Below are 22,733 nucleotides of genomic sequence, written 5' to 3' on the forward strand. Positions count from 1 at the left end.
ACCCGTTTCGCGTTGTCACGGCATCACGTGTGAACGGCTGAACCGATTTCGACAATTCTTTTTTTTTAAATGTTTGTGGAAGTCCAAGGATGGTTCTTACGGAAAAAAATATTAAGAAAATCTCTACGCTAAGGCGGTACGAAGTTCGCCGGGTCAGCTAGTAAACAATAATACTGTAGTTTCATCAAAATCCGTTCAGTAGTTTTTGCGTGAAAGAGTAACAAACATGTTGACATCCAGACATCCATACAAACTTTCGCGTTTATAATATTAGTAAGATTAGTAAGATGCCCATTAGTATTTTAGATTAGTAAGATGACTTACTTAAAAGGTGAAACAGGAGGAGGTAAGTTATTGTTTACTTTGTTCTTTCTAGAGTTTTCTACATTTATTTTCGTCACAGTTTCGATAAATATTGTGTTTATGTTTTACTAAATCTGTTCTGTATACATATTAGGACAAAAATTTGAACCAATTTCCGAGACATGGCGTAAAATCACTCCCAATATGTGGTAGGTATATTTTTTAATAACCAGTCAAGTTCCACAGCAGTAAGTTAGACAGTTTCAAGTCTAATTCATTCATCAAGCAGTTTTGAAATGTAATTGCGAAATGCTTTTATCAACAAAACAACACAAACTTATCTCGGAAAGTCATTGAAAAACTTAAAATTAACAAAAAAGTTATTATTACATACATATAATTATTAAACAATCTAATGTGCGTTAAAAATTAATCTACCAATTCATAACGATATCATTAGTGTTAATATTTTGCAAAACAAAAAGCTACTATTCGAATAACTAATCTAATGAAGGTAGCTCAATAAAAAATCGCAAATTAAACAGTTTACTAACGACACGACGTGCGCTTGCACATTGCTCGCAGTCCCGACCCGATTTTTGCGCGGTTAACGTCCAGTTATCGATATTACATTAAAAATGAGCGGTGCCTACTTTTTTGACCCGGAATCGATGCTATCGTACAACGAGCAGTGGAAGAAACTTGAAGAAAAATGGGGGAAGCCTATCGACCTGGATACAGAGGATTTGGAAGACCTGACGCCCTCGAAACTTAAGCCGGTATTCAGCTCCCTCGACCTGCGGCGTTCGACTTTTGACTCGTCGTTTATCATGAAGACCGTCCGCAAGAAGCTGGGGAGGCAGCTGTCAAAAAAGTCCTCCAACATCGACTACAAGAAATTCATCCGGGAACTGCACGACGACATCCCCGAAGATGCTCCAAAGAAGCAGTTTTACTACATCAGCGGTCAGATACTGTCGGCGTTCTCGGTGGAGGAGATCTGCGAGAAGATTGACGATATTTTCAAGTCGGTGGAGAAGCTTTGCTCCGCGACCAGCACCATCCGTCACAGGAAGAAGCCGCTGCCTGAGGTGGTGCACTGCAGCATGTCGGTGGACGGGCTGTCCTTCGACGACACTGAGGACTCGCAGCGGGAGAAGCGCGACAGTGACGACGTGGACCGGTACATCGATGAAGCTTTCGAGCAGCTCAACTCGACCATTGCCAGCGTGGCCAACGGAGACGTGGAATTCGATGATGCCACTCGAGATTCTGTCACAACCCTCGTGCACAAGTTTACTTCTGTTCTGAACAACCCGGTGAAGTGTAGCCCGAGGAGGAAGCGGCAGTGCAACGAGAGGTTCAGAGATTTGGCTGATTTTTGGAAAAATCGCATCAGTGTTGTGGAAGAATGAAGAGTGTTTGTTCCTGTACCTACTTTTGGAAGATGAAACTGGCAGAAATATGTAGGTGGATGTGATTTTAGACGTTTAGTTGTAAGTGAGTACTGAGTGTACTGATTAATTTTAACTTAGGTAAGCTTAGGTAACTTCTAACTTATTACAAGTATTGTGTACCTACTAATTATTATTTAAACCAGGTAATTAACTTTAATTGTATGTTATGTTAAATGAACTATTAATAGATTTAACTTTCTTGTGTTACAAACATTTAATTTTATCGTGTAAACTTGTAGAATTTTTTAATTGTTATGTTATTACAGTTATAAATAAATAATGTACTTTTTAGGAATAAATAAAATTCTAATATTGTTATTTCAAATTGTTTTTAATTAAATATTAATCCGTCTACTTTGATTAAAATATACGGTATAAAAGTACGGTTTATAATTAAATATTGATTTCATACCTTATGAGTTTATTAGGTGCTATGCACTTTTTAAAGGTTCAATAAATATTTTATTTAAAAGGCACATAGCCTCGTAAGACCGAGAGGATAAAATTTACAAGAAGGGGGTAAGACCGAAGGTCCTTCAAAAAGAACTAATATTTTATAGGTCAGTCCCAGCACTTCAAATTAAAATTTTGATTTGTTACTTACTTCATATTTTCATATGGAACTTATGGTTTTACAAACTAAAAAGTTAAAATTGAAATCTCATTTGTAGGGTTTTAGCAAGAATAGGTTATCGATTTATATCGTTCGTTCGTTCGTTCGTTTCAGCCAAATGACGTCCACTGTTGGACAAAGCCCTCCTCCAAGATTTTCCACAATGCACGGTCCTGCACTGCCCGCATTCCAGGCTCTTCCCGCTACCTTTACCAGATCGTCGATCCATCTAGTAGGAGGTGAAGGAGTCGTTATTTATATTTGAAGTTTTTGTTTTAATAATCGTTTTACGATTTTTCCAACCAACATTTTTTTTTACATGACAAACTATATCGATCGAAGGTCCTTTATAGTGAACTATAAAATTGAAGGTTTATAGAGATCGGAACATTAAATGAAAACAAAAAAACATTGACTTGCGACGTCAATCACTATTTCTAATTAAGGATTCTTCTTACGTTAGTACAGTTACTTTATGAACTGAAGCGTATGTCGGTACAACCTTAGCATTAAACGGGTCTTTAAGGAAATGTATGTACAACAATGCAATGTAAGCAATGTTAAAAAAAATGTTAAAGTTGTTAAATAAACTTTTATTTATTTATTATTTATTTATTATTTATTTTATAGTAAGTAAAAATACTTAAATATTTTCTTAACACATCGGCGCGGTCGCTCCATTTTGTCAAAGTAAAGTTACATTTCTTGATGGCTGTCAGTGCGTTCAGGAATCGAAGCTCGTTTGGATACACGTTCAAGACTTCAAAGTCATAAAACAATTCAATCAACATTTGGCGCGAAAATTTAAACGAATATGTATGATGAAGTTTTGGGTCACTGGAAAGGATCTTCGGTCACACCTACTAGATTGATTTTCAAATGTACAGGACGGAACGATTTTGAGAATTTGGTTCTTTTAAAGGGACTAACGGTATTACGAGGATATCTTTAGGCTAAGTTTAATTTACAATAAATGCCAACTCTAAATGACAGATGCTCCTTATTTAATGTATTATAATTCTCGTTCTGACTTTTTAGAAACTTAACAAACAGCGAATAAAGTAAGGTGACTTTCTTCAAATTAATAAAATGCCATTATAGGTTTATAAACAACTATATTTCGTAATAAATAAAAACTCAACAAACACCATACCCTCGTGTACTTAATAATTATTATTACACATACATTCACTCACTGCAATACATTGTATTTTCTTTATGCAAATGCTTATGAATAAAATAAGCCTACACGAATAGTATGATTTTTACTTTTCGGAATATAAGAGCATACCATGTAAAATGACATTTAAAATATCATGACAATAAAAGTAAGATTATATAATTACTATAAAATATTATTAGTTATTAGTATGTAATAAAGTAAATATTGTATAAAACAGTTTTTTTTATTTGCGTACTCCTCGTGTGGTGAATAGTGGTATTATAAATAACAAAATAAATGTGATTATTATAATCCTTGCGAGGTTCATAGACAAAGAATACACGATTGGTAACAAAATTATGCGAGTTTATAATCTTAAAACAAGTAGTGTTAGTTTCATACTTCTATTACATACTAAGATTCAAACCTCATCACACATTATATCTCATAATTACGATATCTTAGACATATACAACAATTATTATAATAATTGAGCGCTCAGCCGCCCATTACGGATGACATTAGTAATTTTATATATAAAAAAAAGAAATAAATATTTATTATTATAATACAACCTATTATTTTTTCTTCAATTTCAGATATTACAGCTAAAACTATAGATAACAAAAGCTATTCTAAAAATAAATTACAACTACATGCTCCGATTAAAATATCGATACAACAGACATATTCCAAAGTACCTTATAACCTACGATTATTATGCAACATTTACCTATGTGATTGTATGAAAAATACAATTTCCAAGGCTAAAGGTAAGTTTATGTTTCTAGTTTTCTATATATTTCACACCAATTGACTATTTTATCACAGTGTACATAAGTACAAGTGCTGTTGCTTAGTATATTCGGTGATAAGCTCAGTATTTAATCAATTTTAAAAATATATAATGTGTATTTTATTAAGAAACAAACTTAAAATAGAACAATTGGTGTAAAATAAATACAAGTAACAAGTAAATACATAGCTAGTGTGACTAGTCGAACGAAAAATGATTATGCTACCAGCACCACAAATCAACGCTCATAAGATTCATGAAAGATAAAAACGGCGGTAGATGTGCAATAATTATTGCCACAAGGTATTGTAATACAACATAATAATAACATAATAGTTTAATAATATGCTATAGAATTAATAAATGAAGACTTTTAAACTGACATTTTGGGTAATTTTTAAAAGTTATCTGATTTTCAAGAACAATAAAATTTAAGTTCATACTAATACAAGTTAAAGTAACATCTACCGCCATTTGCTTATAACAAATAGTAGATAACAGTAATGTGTGAGGTATTCTTGCATAAGGCGAGTGGCTAAAGCTGCACGATATGGCTATGAACGTGTATAATATACAAAATAGTATACTTTTATGTCTTATGATTTTACCCTATTAATATTATTATGAGAGTTCGTGTTAATTATATCATAAAATACATTAAAAAATTACATCAGATATTTTAAGATTGCATTGAATTCGAGATTACCCATATATTAATTTAAAATGTATCAATTTTTTGAGATTTGGCTTATACACTGAGAGTTCTAGTAAAGAAAAATTAATGTGTGCGTTTTGTAAATATTTGAATCATGTAATAATAATAAATGATGGTGCGTAAATGCTGTTCTTCGCTGTGTCAGTTAGCATACCAGTTACATACCGAACCTCAGTAAAAAGTAACGTAAGTATATTATTATGCTTCTACAATTTAAAACCGTTTGTAGTGGAGTGCGTGGTCGTGGCGGCGCAACGGTCACGGGCTTGATTGAATCCAGAGTGATTCATGCTTGAGCCTGCTGATCAGGCGTCAGCATCAGGTGAGAGTCGTGATGAGGCGTCAGCATGCGGCTTGCGCGAGTATCAGGAGTGTTCGAGGCGGCGCAGCGGTCACAGGCTTTGAATCCAGAGTGGTTCATGCTCGAGCCTCCCCTGATCAGGCGTCAGCATGAGGTGAGAGTCGTGATCAGGCGTCAGCATGCGGCTCGCGCGGGTATCAGGAGAGTGGTCGAGGCGGCGCAACGGTCACAGGCTTGATTGAATCCAGAGTGGTTCATGTTTGACCCTCCTGATCAGGCGTCAGCAATTCACCTTTTGCTGACTTGATCAGGCGTCAGCATAAGGTGAAAGTCGTTGATCAGGCGTCAGCATGAGGTGAGCGTCGTTGATCAGGCGTCAGCTTGCGTGCGCTTGTATCAGGAGTGCTCGAGGCGGCGCAGGTAGGCGACGACGTCGGTCTTGCGCGCGGCGGCGGCGGCCTGCAGCGGCGTGAGGCCGGCGGCGGAGCGCGCGCGCGGCGACACTCGCGCCAGGAGCCGCACGCACGACAGCTGACCGAACATCGCCGCGCCGTGCAGCGCTGACTGACCGTTCTGAGGAATAGTAACCGTAAATTACACCCGTATTCACAAACGATGCTTGCTTAAGTGAAGCAGCAAATCGAACGCACCGCGTTGAATAGAACTCTTGTGATTGGTTCGTGTGTAACCCTCTGCGTTCACGCACACTGTGAGACCTCATAGTAATGTTTGTGAATACGGACGTTAGTCATTAGGAAACGGTTAAATACTTAGGGTTAGTGTTACTACTGACGTTAAAAAACTATCCCGCAGCAAGCTATTAGAATGTCAGCGAGTTATGGACATGTCAGTAAACTACGAAAATGTCAGCAAGCTATGGAAAATCAAAAAATTTGGAAGAGGCAGCGCTTTCTGCAAATGTCAGTCTGTGGAAAGAAACGTCAGCTAACTATAAAAATATCAGCAATCTATGGAAATATTGTAGTCGTTTGCAATGACTTGTTAAAAATAAACAAAACTTTGGAGTTAGTCTACTACAAGTAAGTAGTGAATGTAGTTACCGGCAGGATCCCGAGGTTGGGCTTGTATTTGAGCAGCTCGGCAACAACGGCGGCGTGCCCCTTGTGCGCCGCCTTGAACAGCGGCGTGGCTCCGTCCTGCGACCACCAATAAACGTACGTTAGGATNGAAACTATAGATAACAAAAGCTGTTCTAAAAATAAATTACAACTACATGCTCCGATTAAAATATCGATACAACAGACAGATTCCAAAGTACCTTATAACCTACGATTATTATGCAACATTTACCTATGTGTTTGTATGCAAAATACAATTTCCTAGGCTAAAGGTAAGTGTATGTTTCTAGTTTTTTATATATTTCACACCAATTGACTATTTTATCACAGTGTACATAAGTACAAGTGCTGTTGCTTAGTATATTCGGTGATAAGCTCAGTATTTATTTAATCAATCAATTTTAAAAATATATAATGTGTATTTTATTAAGAAACAAACTTAAAATAGAACAATTGGTGTAAAATAAATACAAGTAACAAGTAAATACATAGCTAGTGTGACTAGTCGAACGAAAAATGATTATGCTACCAGCACCACAAATCAACGCTCATAAGATTCATGAAAGATAAAAACGGCGGTAGATGTGCAATAATTATTGCCACAAGGTATTGTAATACAACATAATAGTTTAATAATATGCTATAGAATTAATAATTGATTATTTTTTAACTGACATTTTGGGTAATTTTTAAAAGTTAACTGATTTTCAAGAACAATAAAATTTAAGTTCATACTAATACAAGTTAAAGTAACATCTACCGCCATTTGCTTATAACAAATAGTAGATAACAGTAATGTGTGAGGTATTCTTGCATAAGGCGAGTGGCTAAAGTGTATAATATACAAAATAGTATACTTTTATGTCTTATGATTTTACCCTATTAATTATTATGAGAGTTCGTGTTAATAATATCATAAAATACATTAAAAAATTACATCAGATATTTTAAGATTGCATTGAATTCGAGATTACCCATATATTAATTTAAAATGTATCAATTTTTTTGAGATTTGGCTTATACACTGAGATAGTTCTAGTAAAGAAAGATGAATGTGTGCGTTTTGTAAATATTTGATTCATGTAATAATAATAAATAATGGTGCGTAAATGCTGTTCTTCGCTGTGTCAGTTGGCATACCAGTTACCACACCTCAGTAAAAAGTAACGTAAGTATATCATTATGCTTCTACAATTTAAAACCGTTTGTAGTGGAGTGCGTGGTCGTGGCGGCGCAACGGTCACAGGCTTGATTGAATCCAGTGTTTTATGCTTGAGCCTCCTGATCAGGCGTCAGCATGAGGTGAGAGTCGTGATCAGGCGTCAGCATGCGGCTCGCGTGGGTATCAGGAGTGGTCGAGGCGGCGTAACAGTCACAGGTTTGAATTCAGAGAGGTTCATGCTCGAGCCTCCTGATCAGGCGTCAGCATGAGGTGAACGTCGTTGATCAGGCGTCAGCATAAAGTGAACGTCGTTGATCAGGCGTCAGCATAAGGCCAGCGTCGTTGATCAGGCGTCAGCTTGCGTGCGCTTGTATCAGGAGTGCTCGAGGCGGCGTAGGTAGGCGACGACGTCGGTCTTGCTCGAGCCTCCTAATCAGGCGTCAGCATAAAGTGAACGTCGTTGATCAGGCGTCAGCATGAGGTGAGCGTCGTTGATCAGGCGTCAGCATGAGGTGAGCGTCGTTGACCAGGCGTCAGCATGAGGTGAGCGTCGTTGACCAGGCGTCAGCATGAGGTGAGCGTCGTTGATCAGGCGTCAGCTTGCGTGCGCTTGTATCAGGAGTGCTCGAGGCGGCGCAGGTAGGCGACGACGTCGGTCTTGCGCGCGGCGGCGGCGGCCTGCAGCGGCGTGAGGCCGGCGGCGGAGCGCGCGCGCGGCGACACTCGCGCCAGGAGCCGCACGCACGACAGCTGACCGAACATCGCCGCGCCGTGCAATGCGGACTGACCGTTCTGAGGAGTAGTGACCGTAAATTAATCATTAGGGAAACGGTTAAGTAAGGTTAGTGTTACTACTGACGTTCAAAACTTATCCCGCAGCAAGCTATGAATACCCGCTGAAAACCAGGGTCGGGGCACGATTAATGCTGAGCGGGCGCCTTTTTGTGGACTTAAAACTGTACACGTACAAAAATTTGCGTGTACAGTTTTAAGTCCCTTTTTTCTGTTTTTTTATTTTCTTTTTGTGTCAAATAAAGTTTTTCTTATTCTTATTCTATGAGTCAGCGAACTAAGGACACAAAAAAATGTGCCTCCTGTCACATAAAAAAAAAGTCAGCGATTTCTGGAAATGTCAGCAATCTGTGGAAACGTCAGCTAACTATAAAAATGTCAGGAATCTATGTAAATATTGTAGTCGTTTGCAATGACTTGTTATAAAAATAAACAACGCTTTTTGAGTTAGTGTACAAGTAAGTAGTGAATGTAGTTACCGGCAGGATGCCGAGGTTGGGCTTGTACTTGAGCAACTCGGCCACCACAGCGGCGTGCCCCTTGTGCGCCGCCTTGAACAGCGGCGTGGCTCCGTCCTGCGACCAATAAACGTACGTTAGGATTTTATTTTGCAGAGGGGTAAGTTGGATTGAGTCACCCCTTAAGTCTGACATTAGCTGAAAGACCTTTGCAAGATTACATTTACTAGCCAGGGGTAGCCGTTATGTTAGGTCACTACAGACACAGCTAACAAAATTCGATATGTAGTGACTCATCACAGGCTTCAACCTCAATCCAGAAGAGAGGTTTTTGATGAGTTTCTCTGTTTGTGACTCCAACCCTTCCTTCTCAGCGGTTAGCGTCAGACAGATTCTTTTGTCATTGGCATTGGTGGAGGAAACCACACTGGAAAGAAGTGTGATGTATAACTTTCTCTATAAAGACCTAGGTAGAACATTCTTATGTAGGGCCCTGTAGGGCATTGTGCGGCTGACACAGGTCTGCCAGACATCCACTATAGTAGATGGTCGTTGTTACCTGTCGAAGCTGGTCGACGGGCGCGCCAGCAGCGAGCAACGCGCGCGCCACGTGGTCGTGCCCGCACTGCGCCGCGATCCACAGCGCGCTGGCACCGTCGGCCCGCGCGGCGTCCGCGGCCGCGCCGTGACGGAGTAATGTGACGCACACTTCTTCGTGCCCGTTCTGTGCTGCGATGAATAGCGGGCTGGCACCGTCCTGGAATGGTAGACAGTCTTAAGCCGGGGTTCGAGAGCCTCGAAACACCGAAAGATTAAATTTTATAAGAGGTAAGGCCGAAGGTCCTTCATAAAGAACTAATATGTTATATCCTGTCGCGCCATTTTTGGTCACTGGAAAGGACTTTCGGTCATACACTAGATTGATTTTCAAATGTTTAGGACGGAACTACTTTTAGAATTTGGGTCTTTTAAAGGGACCGACGGTCTTACAAGGATAGAAGTTCGATGACAAGTTACAAGGTGAGATGATAACGAACGTGTAAATGAAGTTGAAAGTTAAAGTATTTAGAAAATGTCGTCATCATCACCATCAGGTAACTGTATCCACTACAGAAACACGACCCTCTTTAATTTAAAGTGTGGGCAGTGAGGCAAATCATAATGGAGGATTTGGCGTAGGTACACTCGTTAGCGAGACGGATTGAAGGGGATAAATAAATGCATTGAAAATAATCTGCACCTGCTCCAGAACATTGTTGTATGACTTTTGGCCATAAATGAACACATTTCTATTAATTTGATTTAAACGAACCTTCATACAAGCGTTCACGTTGGCACCACGTCGGATAAGCTCTTCGACCACAGGCAAATGACCGCACTGGCAAGCCACGAACAATGGGGTGCCACCATCCTGCAAAACCATAAACGGAACATTTTTGAAAACGAACTAAACACATAATGTAGTTTGAAGCATATTTTAGGGTTCTAGGAGCCATGCAATCTTAGAAAGTACTACTTTTTAGGGAGTGCTACAGGGCACATTTCTTGGACCATTGCTGTTTCCTCTTCATACAAACAATCGAATTTAATAATGCTGGGTGTTAACCTCCCCAGCAATAAAATATTGCTTTAATACACCTATCTGCGTCGTAGTCAAGCAGAATTCTCGCTGTAGCAATGAAGTTCCAGAGTTCCAACAAAGTATTACTACCGAAGTGGCAGTAGGACAATTTATATTTGGACGTGTTTTTGTCCTGTAGGCCTAGGATGCGCGCCGTGATAAGTTTCACGTAATTTTATCGATTATACGCGATAACCCATACAAACGTTTGTCGTCTAAAATCATTGATAAGATTTTACACGGCGCGCATCCTAGTCCGGCTGGAAAGGGTCTAAATCCTAATAAAGAATTAGAATTCGCTCAGCAAGCGAAATATCGTGGTGGGTTCGATTCCCACCATAGGCAATTCAATTTGTTCAAGTTATTATAGTCTGGTCCGGGAGCACGTAGAATTTGGTCCAATGACCCCAAGCTATCCATACTTATCGCTCACGCGTATTATGTTGCTGTCACGCTCACACACTCACTGCGGGCGCCCGTCGCACAGTCGCGACAGCAATATAATTACGCGCGAGAGATAAGGATGGGTAGCTTGGGGTCATTGGACAAAATTCTACGTGCTCCCGGACCAGACAAAGAAATGGAATTTGAAAAGTGTAATTACCGTGCTGGGCGCGTCGATGGCGGCGCCGGCGTCGAGCAGCAGACGCGCCACGTCCAGGAAGCCGCCCTGCGCCGCGAAGAACAGCGCGCTCGTTCCTGTCTAGCGGGAACACGACTTTTACTTTATTCTTCTATTCTTGTAATTTAAGAAAGCAAGAGTTCTAAGGTTTGCTTCCGAAAAGGTAGCGGAGACCGAGGAGAGTTGTGATATTGTCGATTTTTTTGGAGTTATTAACTAATAGCGAACTCGTAACAGTGTGTCACAACTCACCACGGTCTCTCCCCTACCTATCTCATAACATTTCATCTCATTAGGGTTATTCAATAATAAATAGGTCTACATTATCAAGACAAATAGATCGATTTTATCTTTAATCTTAAATAATACCTTCAAAGAACTGTCATAACCTTTTTTTAGTCTCTAGCAAGTTAGTTGAAGTTGTTCAGCTAACAGTTTGTTTAATCAATAAAAATGTAAAATATCAGAAGTGATAATATGTTTCACAATTTTACACACCGTTCTACAACAGGCGGGATCAGCCCCCTGGGCCAGAAGTTCTTTCACGCACTCTGTGTGTCCCATCGCGGCAGACAGGATCAAGGGCGTCGTGCCATCCTGAAACGGAATACCAATCACATTAAACACTGAATAAATTAAATTAACATTTACAACAGCGGACCTAAAACTGTGCCCTGAGGAACTCCCAAGTGAATTCGCGAAATAACGTTTCTGGAAATTGCAGCCGGCTTAGCTGTGATTTATTCGTCGATGGCTTGAGCGAGTGTCGGATGTTTCGCAGGGTGATGTATGAATCCGGCGTCTTTATTTAGATTCTGGAAATGGTTTTGCTCTTAATGGATTAGTGAAATTCGTGCGGTTGTAAATCATCAATTTCAATTTGTTTCAGTGATTCGTTTATAAACTCGCTGTAGCTATCTAACAGCGTTGCCAGACGTCCCGATTTTGGCGGGACGTCCCGATTTTTAAAACAAATTTAAATGTCCCGCGCGGGACAGGCTCTGTCCCGCTTTTCGGAGAGAGACACTCACTTCACCAGACTATTGTTTGAAACGCCATATTATTCTAAAGAATATTTTTTTATTTCGATTTTTGTTTTTTTTTTTTCTTTTTTTATTCTAAACACAAATTTAACGATAGAGTAAATCTGATTTAAAATATTATTTTTTTGTTAAAATACATTTTCTATGGCTAGTTTTGCTATCTATTGTCACGTAAACGTAATTTTAAGTCAAATAAAAAGATAAATATTTGAAAAACCTTTGATTATATACGTTTTTTACTATGTCCCGCTTCTGACGGAAGAATCCCGCTATTTTCGGTGCAGTCCTGTTGTCCCCCCAACTTGGCCCTCCTATGGGAGCCAACAGGATTTCGAAATCCTGTTGTCCCCCCTGGCTAGGGGAGACAACAGGACTAGATTTTTAATCAATGATTTGAGGACTGTTGTCCCCCCTGGCAAAAAATATTTAAAAGCCATAAATTTTTATAGCATAATTTATGAAAAACTGAAGTATTTGACTGAATGCCAAATTGACAAACTGAATACCTAAACGTTTGTCAAGGTAATAATTACAATTTTGATAGGTATTGGTGCCGGCCGGTATTAACTAACACTTACAAACTTGAAAGGACAATGTTCGTTCTCCATACATTGTTCGCCGTTAGATCAACAGTGCCGAAATAATACTTTCTAGGTTCTAAATGACACAAATCTTTATGTAAGAACAATTATTCCTGGCGGACCAATTCTATAAACTTATTAATAGCAATATTGTTATCATAACCTCTTACTTACTAGTATTTTATTATATTATTTTATGCACATCGATTTGGGAGATGTTCTGTATTGTAGTTGTCGCAGCCAAATTGTATTATAATATTGGACGGGTTTTGGAAATAGCTCGGCGTTCCACTTTTATGATTTACTTACTTACATTTTGCACGTAAATAAATAACATGAATCCTATGTTTACTTTCCACTCTTGACATTTAACACGTGACTTACCAAACTAACTATCTCCATGGTTACCGTCTTAGTCTATGCATGACTAGGGATTGAACAACTTTTAATTTAATATTATTAATAATTCTCGATAATTATTATCGATTGAAAAATATTCGGAATTTGAATCGAAAGATATATTCAATTTTATCAATATCAAAATATTCAATTTTAATAATAAAATAAATATTATTTACTACCCGGAAAATTGCTGTCAAAGTTTAGAAATTTTTTGATCGCAACAAAATGGCCGACGGCTCAGCCGCCATCTTGTTTTTTGATAATCTGTGAATGGGGCTCTGAAGCAGACTATATAAGTCACAAACACTCAAAAGAATTTTTCAAAAACAATTGCGCATCTCGGAGTGACACCTCCCTAAAAACACCTCGAAATCGCATTTTCAATCCAAGATGGCGGCGCGGCCATTTTGTTTTTCCGTTTTTTTCTCACATTTTTGAACACACCTTGGCAATCCCAACCAACCACCAAAAAAGAAAAAATTCAGGACCAAAGACAGAAAAGTTTGTGTTTCAAAAAGTGCCGCCATTTTGTTTTTTGGTTCAAAAAATGTGGTAAAGCTGTCAGTCAAAAAATCTAGTAAAAAACAAACACTAACAATTTTACCCCTCTCCCCTCTAAATACCCCAAAAATACCCCTGATCAGTGAGTCAGTCAGTCAGTCAGTGAGTGGTAATCGAGCTTTATATATTATAGATTTTAAATGCTTCAGTCGCTAGCTACAAGAAAGGTAAAGTAATACGGGCCAACAGTAATAAAATCAAATGATAAAGTCTTTACTGCTGCTACCACAATACTCAAGATAATCTCTTGGAAATGGACGTAAAGTATGCTTTACATTTAAACGGATTTTAGCGGTTGTTAATAAATAAACCTAAAGGAGGGTTTTGCAGTTTATTTTATGCAAAAGAACGTAATAAAAGAAAAAATGTGGGTGTCATGTGACAGAGGAGGCGGAGGATAAACTCGAGCGGAATACAGATAAAGCGACGAGGTCGTGTACCTCACCTGTGTAAATATTTGGTACCCTAGTTGCATTGTGAGAAGCCGAGCTAGATGAATCACACCTATTTTTCAAGAAGTACCCACATATCCGTAGTTTTCGAATGAGCCAGAATTTTTCCGATGTGGGTATCTAATTTTAAAGTATTTTGTCAAGGACGCGTTTTACCATTAACATTTATTTATGTCTTCGTAAACACAATGATGTCATCGAAGTACTCAGTAGAGTAGTTCTTCTTAGCTTTGTCATAAGGTGCTATTGAAGACCATGACGACATTGAAATACTCCATTCAAACGTGTGGTCACGACGCGACCATGATTAGAGTGCGTTTGTCATTTCTCTATTATCCGAAGCTTTCATCTCCCATGAAACGCAAATGACGTGTTTGGAATGATCGCTCGTGCGTGGTCAGCGGGCTGGACACCCTCTATTACTGCAATAGCCACAATCATTGACACGCAAACGAATTTGAATTCTTCTTGTTTCCATGTATTCCGGATATAATAAATGTAGAATTTGCAAGCAGATATGTAAATATTATGTTCAGAACAACCGTTAATTAATATTGTTTATTGCCCGCGAGTTAATTTGCAATCTAATGGCTAACTGTATGATTAACATTAGTTGCAGTATGTGGTTTGTTGCGTAAATTCGTTTTTAGAACAGTAACAAATCAGCAATGATTAAGTACTAAATAGTCGACGACTTGTAACATTTCGTGATATCACACCATTAGTTTTGATTTGATTACTAACACTGAATCTAACTAATTGTGGCAAAACGTTGAATTTAAGAAGTCACGGAAATGGACCAGAAGCCGCCAGGCCAGTTATTTGATCAGCGACGTCCTCGCCAGTCAGGTGTGTATTTGCTTGTCCTCAGTTTAACACAAGTTCAAGGCCTTTTACGCGTGTTTTAGTGATTCTAGCAAAGCAACTCCTTCCAGTTTTGTCACCTTGGGCTGGCATGGAGCTGCTGTTCTTCAACCGCGTGCCCAAGGTCGGCAGCCAGACCTTCCAGACATTATCTAACAAATAATATCAAATGAGTCAGCCTGTTAATTTTGGTGATATTCGGTAACAATCGGTACTGATAGATGAGGAGTTAATAATATATCATCATTGCCACCATCCAGTCGTTTCTTGATTATGGTTACTAGGATTATCAACAGCACATCAAAAACCATTGTTAAAATTGACACCTATACCTACGCCAGTGTAAAGTTTAATGCGCTGTCGTCTGTAGCTGTACAATATCAGAATCACACAACTACCTATCACTCTTAATATTAAGACAGTCATCACAAAGTCATCGATCATCATTACCAGTCGGAAATACTATAAATAATAAAAGATCATTAACGAGGCGATTTTGCATAAGATTTACAAATGAATTCAAATTTCAAATACTTAACATAAGAAAACATAAATGTGAAGTTAAATACATATATTCCGGTGTTGTAAAGTGTTAATAAATTCTCAAATACCTACATTTTATGAGCGGCTAAAGTAAATTTAGAGTATCCGGTTCCTGCAATATTTGCATATAACTACGAGTATTTAGTAAATGGGTCATTCCATAAAAATCTGTATATTTTCGACGTCATTTTATCCGTGACTTTTTTAAGATGCTTTTCAATACTTTATAAGTGTAAATTATAGGTTATTAATTAATTATGTTATGTCTAAAAGGGCCAGTCACTTTATGCTTTATTTTAGGAGAAATTATAATTTTCAATTTTTTCATACTACATTACTCCTATATGACTTCTAATAAAGTATAAAACTTATAACCTTTACATTTACAGATAAGTTAATATACATAATGTAGTTGTTTTGTTATTATCACTATATAAAAAACATCATTCCCTAACTAGTAATTTAGTCCCAAGTGCCGTTTAAAGCTAGGGCCTGACGCTCTAGGGACTGACGATTTGGAGTAAAACTTAACACAAATGCAGATTAACTTTATATTACACCAGGTGCGATTGCGGTCAAATACCTGCCTTGGCTAGCATAAAAAAAATAATAATTATAAGATGCTTAATACGATGTGCCGAAAATAGCCAAAAAACCACACGTAAATACTATTAAATTATATACAATTTCCTATTGTAATCAATAAAGCTACTCAACTAGGGACTTCTGAACTCTTCTTACGCTGTTAGGGTTGCTGTCTAGTGAAAAAATAATTAATCTACTTATTTGTAATGAGGTACGTATGTAGGTAAGTATGCATTCATTATGGAAAACCTTCATAGTAGGTTAGGTTCCTATACTATCCTAAGAATTATTGATTACCTACATGGCCAACATACCTTTCAGCATCTTTGGGAAGCGAAAAAAAAAGATAAATCCGGTAGATTACTTTTCGAATTTAAACACCCGAACGCCGCACAATATTTCTTTCTCTTTATGTCCATTTTTAAATAATACTTCGATCATAGAATTATAATCATACTACAACGCACGCCAGCGTCCTGACGAGGGCGCGCGTGACACTCGACTGATATAATACCCGCCGGCGGGGCGCTTCGCTGTAGGTAATTATCGGATGTACCGCGCGGAGTGAGCCAGGCCTGGTATAGATTTAAAATTATTCAGTTTTAGCATTCTACCTACTAATGTTGTAAGTAAATGCGGAACTTTGTGAGTATGGATGTTTGATACTCATTCACGTAAAAACTACTAAACGGATTTTTACTTACACTTGATAAACTTTACAGTACCTACCTAGATAATATTTTTTATACATGAGAATAGCATAATAGAGGTACTCAGCTTTTGCCTACGGCTTTGTCCGCTATATGTTTGTATTTATTAATAAAAAAAGATAAAGTTACTTTCGCATTTATAATATTACTAGCTTTCCGCCCGCGGCTTCGCCCGCGTGGTTGGTTATTCCAAGTCTGAATCTTTTTTGTTATAGGTACCACGTTTTATAGTGACTGACGTTTTATGTCAAATCACACGGGAATGCTGTCGAACGGGATAAAAAGTATCCTATGTCCTTCTCCTGGCTCTAAACTACCTCCCTGACAATTTTCAGCTAAATCGGTTCAGCCGTTCTTGAGTTATAAGCGAAGTAACTAACACGACTTTCTTTTATATATATAAGATTTAGTAGGGATAATTCAAAACGATTTTGTCAAAAGCAAGTAAAGCAGATTTTGAAATTGTCTGAAATAGTACCGGTACCAAGAACTTATATTTTTTTCGTTATCCAAATGTTAATATTATTTGACATACGTTTAGGTATTCAGTTTGTCAATTTGGCATTCATTCAGGTATAGTTCTAAAATACTGAACTGTCCTATCGATGACATTGACAGCGGGGCGCCACCGTCAATACCGAATCGCTGGTTCCGATTTTTGCCATGTTGGAAACCATAAAGTTGAACGATGGTAGCGCCCCCCTGTCATTGAGTTTGGCGGGACAGTTCAGCGTGGGTCATCTATACTCCCGTCCTTCTTAAACTTAAATGTTATAAAATTTTATGGCTTTTAAATCATTTTTGCCAGGGGGGACAACAGTCCTCAAATCATTGATTAAAAATCTAGTCCTGTTGTCTCCCCTAGCCAGGGGGGACAACAGGATTTCGAAATCCTGTTGGCTCCCCTAGGGGGGCCAAGCAGGGGGGACAACAGGACTGCACCCTATTTTCACTCAAAAAGTACCAAAGTCCCGACTTGGCGAAAAAAAAAAACTGGCAACGCTGCTATCTAATCAAAACGTTACCGTTTCGTGATACAATTGAATTATGAAAGTGATTGTAAGATGTGAATGATGTGATTGATACCGGATGAAACATTTCATGCTATTTCTGAATGAATGGACTGTAGCGTTCATCTTACATCTCTTTCAACATAAACCATGGCCAATCTATAACCTAACATCAAATGCATCGATCTATATTTATCTCGAGAACAAACGAGTGCACTCACAGTGCAATAAACACGCCATAAGCGCACTAACTGTAGAACCGGTCCGCTGCGCGTGCGCTCCACTTCTGCGTATCGCTGTAGCGATTAACTGCTTCTGGTTTTACTCGTCTCATTCACTGAATGCAATGGATTGATGACTATTGTTCACTAATTGCTTTCATGGATTGTCGTAGTTCAAGTATTCTCGTCATGACCATTGCTTGGAAATTGATTACACGGACGCTTGCAAAGCTCTGTGTTGTCAGCATAATAAGGGCTGAGAAAATCCGTTTTCCGAATCCTTTGTAAAAGCAATCACAGAAAAATACCATCGCCTTGCCTTGCCTTGCCCGGGAAATCCAATCTTACTGGTTTGGGCAGGCTTAAATCTTCTAACCCTAAAAAAATAAAGAGCCGAGAAGAGAAGAGAAAAAGCTCTCCCATAAAAAGATTTAAAGATCTTACAATTTCTGTATTACAAAAGATGGTTCATAGAATGTGCCAATTCTTGAACATTATCAGTTTTAACGAGGGTAATAAAACAATGCGTCCGTTCACTAGGCAATCCCAGAGCCGTTATGCAATAGGCCAAATATTATGACGAGAAACCTCATCAAAGGGTTACGCAACGACCTGCGTAGGGAGACGACGAGAAACTAGCAAAATAACAAACTGCGAACTTTTGGGGTTGGGGTGAAGCAGGAGTTGAAGCGGTGGAAAATTGCGAGCAGGAAAACAAGAATTAGTAAAACTGGTTCAACTTCAAATAATTACATCAAACATTAAGGGAATGACCGTAAATATGGTGATAGATAATAATTATTCAGATGTTAATGAACATTCAGCCATTCGTGATGTTGGAACTTGGAAAGTTTTAATAATGAGCACTTCAGTTTACAATAGGATTGAGGAAAATGGTCCCGTTCTTGAAGAGAAGGAAATCTTGAAACAGGTAAATATTGTCCGCTCATCACTTGCGCCAAGCTCAAAGTAATTTTATAGAATAGCAAACGGCTGAAAGTGGGGCACGTTTTATTTTCGTACGAAAGCTCGATTGTTTAGCGGGTAGCTGAATAGTAAGTACGTGAGTGCCGAATACACTACTATGCCATAACTATAAACAGCACTGCTGAGGAACTTTGGACTTTATAATTTTAGAAATAATGCAATTTAGAATAGTTTATTAACAATCGGTATTGTTAAGTTGACTGTACCTACCATTAATAATGAATTTACTATCAGATTTTAGTATTCGCGCGGTGAATGAAGAACGACAGTGGAAAATTGAGTAAAAGTAGGTCAAGGTTGTAAGTTTAGTACGGATATTGTAAGACGGGTTTGTGTAGAAAAATCTAACAATTGAAAAATACCTACAAATATCCAACTGGAAAATATGAATAAGTTTTTACGTTTAATTTACTCAATGAAACATACGAGCAGTAGCAATGGTTTTCTACCCCCGGGTACAGTTAGGGCCTCAGGTGCGGGAAAGAATAAGGGTTCATACAGGAGACACGTAGCTACTGCTGCATTATTAAATGGTCATTCAACGCTCCTTACGAACCCATATTTCAGCCTTGATGAAATTGCAAATATTTATTGGTAAATTAATTACGTATAGCCAAGACTAATAAGCGATGTGCATGGAAAAATAATTTGATTCGACGAAGAACAGATAAATTGAGATCCTCCTCTTTTTTTGAAGTCGGTAACACGAAAAATTTGAATTTGAATCAGGTGTCTGAAGTTCACAGTACAATTTTTCCATGTACCTACGCTGCTGCTTTATTCTGGAAGGGGTGTTCCTAACCCATGGTAGGGCAAGCTATGTTTGGGACGCGTATAAGTGCCCTGAAGAGGCTAATAGAGAATTTGAATTTGTTCAGTCTGACTTACCCTGTCCCTGGAGTCGATGTGCACCTTGCCGGTGTCGAGCAGCTGCCGCAGCCGCTCGCAGTCTCCTCGAAGCGCCGCCAGGTGGAACTGCACGTCAGTGCGAGATTCTTTCTGTAACAAAGGATAAAACAAATGAAGATTGAACAAACAGTATTGCAAAAGACAAACGTAGTATGTAGCTCTAATTCCTGCTCTATTTGTGTTTTTCGTATGCAGGTTATATCCACTTCTGTTCAAAAACATGCTTCCAAAAACTGAAGATACAGACTTTTTCTTTTTCAAGTACAAAAATAAAAGCTACAAAATATCTTGGAAACCCCTATAGTAGAATAAATAACGCTAATCGATACGACGATCCTTTTAATTATGCATCGTTTGGTAATAAAATTAGAAACTTTTTGAATGCAAATGCAGTGAGAATTAAAGTAATTAACTGCAGAATAAGGAAAATGCAATAATGAAGCGTTTAACAAATGCTGCAGAAAAAACGTCATTGGCTGAATGTACGAGCTCGGAAATCTGTCTGCTAATTAAGTTTTGCAAATGAGCAGTAATCAGCGGAGTATGTTCGCGTGATCAACTCGCGCGAACCATACTTAAGTAACTGTTTATAAAGCGAGAGGTGTGAATATTTATTTGGACATAGCCACGAAAGTCCGATGAAATTGGGAAAAGAGGAGCTATAAAATTCGGTCTCTTCTGTTCACCAATGCCAGCATTTCGACATGAGACTGCAGTGTCATGATACTCGGCAGAATATAAAGGAAGTCTTTAGGATCAATCACCGTTGACACGCAAGAATACGTAAACAGATTAATACTAAGTTACCAAGACTCTGATTGGTGGACGGAGTAATTGATCCAACCCAATCTATCATGAGTTCGACAGTTTAATAGCAGGATCTGTTTTCTTTCAAGTTTCGAACTAGTCTCCCGTTGCGCATTTACAAAATCAAGTTTCAGTTGTCCATTTACATCGGTTTCCGTGACTTCACTAGTTAGTTTTCAGGTAACTTTTGAACTTTCAATCATTTCGCTGCACTTTTTTTTCTTCAACTTTACCTACTCACTTCTTTTTTTGTAGCCACGCATAATAGTATTTTGTGGAAGATCAGACGAAAACAGTTTTGCGTGACTGCTGTATTCATGCAAATTACGCCAAATTGCAGTTTTTACTCAAATAACTTTCAGACAAAAGATTTTCTGACCTAAAATATAGCATCGTTAATTTTATGTTTTTGTAAAGGAGTCATCAAGCTTAGTTTTTTTATCGTTTTTGTTTTATTAGCTAGTCTATATCGTAAAAAGCCTGTATAATTTAGTTCATTTCACAGTCACGTTTTAATAGAAAAACCTACGAGTACAAAGTGCGAACCAAAAAGAATATTCTTAAAAGAAAATCTTCTACGCCTTGAACGGACATAGGTTCTTCGACCGTGGTAGGTAAGTAGGTACTTGGTAGTGGTGGCAATACAAATTAATTAATTATATTCCTGTCGTAATGTTTATTGCAAATGGATGTGGACTGTGGAGTGGAGTGTCATAGCTATTNTTACTCTTTCCTGCTGAGTAGGAGGTACCATAAGCTTATGAGCTTAGTACTAATTGAATATAATAGTTTATAGCGGACGTGGTTATACTTCCTAGAAAATTGTAAATATCCCGGTCGCATCAGGCAATCAATTAGAACTGAAGTTGGAACGAGCAAGTCGTGGCTGCATTAGGGCAGCCTTTCGTGTACCGGGCCGGTGCCGCTAATGTACCCAGGAAACGCGATCCGACCATTCCATAACTTCGCCGGAGCAAAGGGTTGCAGAATATCGAATTTAATACTTATTTCCTCACCCAGTGACCCATTGATGACCAAAACTGTCGCTATTTTGGAAGCCATTCAAGGATGCAGCTTGCTGAATAGCAAATAAATCTGAATCTGAAGCAAGACATTGTTCCAGTTATTTTTGGCATGGACCTTTTAATTCCTTTTGGACTTAAAACGTCCATGACTCGTTACCAAATTGGTGGCTAATCACTAAAGCACCGGATATTCTTAAATCTACATAATTATTAAATTGCCAAAATTATCGCAACAAATGTAGTACCGACATAGCTGATGATACAATGCGACATAGCTTATGAGAAAACAATCTTCCGACAGCCCTACTTCACAATTTTCTCCCGTCGCATATTGGGTTTCTTGTAGTCCGCGATTACGGTATCAGCTCGTATCGGCTAATGCGTGATGTATCGGAATTTATTGCCGACATGACGCTAAGAAAACCCCGCTGCTTTGTTCGAAAGCTTAAACTGCCTTTGTTTTATTGAAAGTTTGCTCGTTAAGTGTTGGAGAAAGCCTGATTACAATTCAAGAGACAGTAAAGACTAAGAGTGTTTGATCAGTTCGACTCACAATGGACTATTAAAAACTTACGACACTTCGACCATAAAATATCAACTGTAAAGTGTGTCTTTAGCATCCCATATTATACGAAGGGCCTTAAGAAAAGAAATCATCCCAAAAAAACCGCAAAGGTAAAAGCCCATCTTTTAACACTATTATTGAAGCCGTAAGAGGAAAACCAGAAAATACCGAAGGCCTGATACTGAAGAGATTAACGGCCTCACATTTGGCGTCCCCCATTTGCACCCGATTTCACCTTCGATTCAACACATTGAACCCTTTAAAGGTGGGTATTTTCAGCGCCATAAAAGGGAACCTGTTTGATGTCAGTGCTATCATTCCAACCGTGGTTCAGAATTGTTTATTGATTTTACCACCTGCATTATACACAAGTCGTTTCTAATTCCA

General features: G+C 38.4%; 2 protein-coding genes across 2 annotated transcripts in view; one reads left to right on the forward strand and one right to left on the reverse strand.

Annotated features, from left to right (window-relative positions):
• Window positions 1–695: 695 nt before the first annotated feature.
• LOC114357911 (uncharacterized) lies at window positions 696–2,768 on the forward strand. Its single transcript, XM_028311714.1, has one exon. The coding sequence runs from the start codon at window positions 942–944 to the stop codon at window positions 1,716–1,718; it is 777 nt and encodes a 258-aa protein (XP_028167515.1). The 5' UTR covers window positions 696–941; the 3' UTR covers window positions 1,719–2,768.
• A 2,876-nt stretch (window positions 2,769–5,644) lies between these two features.
• Window positions 5,645–22,733, reverse strand: part of LOC114357910 (ankyrin repeat domain-containing protein 29) — a 42,976-nt gene continuing 25,887 nt past the window's right edge. Inside the window, exons 2-8 of the mRNA XM_028311713.1 lie at window positions 19,929–20,039; window positions 11,580–11,678; window positions 11,064–11,162; window positions 10,151–10,249; window positions 9,398–9,595; window positions 6,409–6,504; window positions 5,645–5,920 (exon numbers count right to left, since the gene is read on the reverse strand). Of these exons, the coding sequence (XP_028167514.1) occupies window positions 5,744–5,920; window positions 6,409–6,504; window positions 9,398–9,595; window positions 10,151–10,249; window positions 11,064–11,162; window positions 11,580–11,678; window positions 19,929–20,039 (879 nt within the window). The 3' untranslated portion in view covers window positions 5,645–5,743. The remainder of the gene's footprint in view (window positions 5,921–6,408; window positions 6,505–9,397; window positions 9,596–10,150; window positions 10,250–11,063; window positions 11,163–11,579; window positions 11,679–19,928; window positions 20,040–22,733) is intronic.

This window comes from Ostrinia furnacalis, unplaced genomic scaffold (assembly GCF_004193835.3).
Source record: "Ostrinia furnacalis isolate ACB-3 unplaced genomic scaffold, ASM419383v2 OfSCF3544, whole genome shotgun sequence".
NCBI classification, from domain to species: domain Eukaryota; kingdom Metazoa; phylum Arthropoda; class Insecta; order Lepidoptera; family Crambidae; genus Ostrinia; species Ostrinia furnacalis.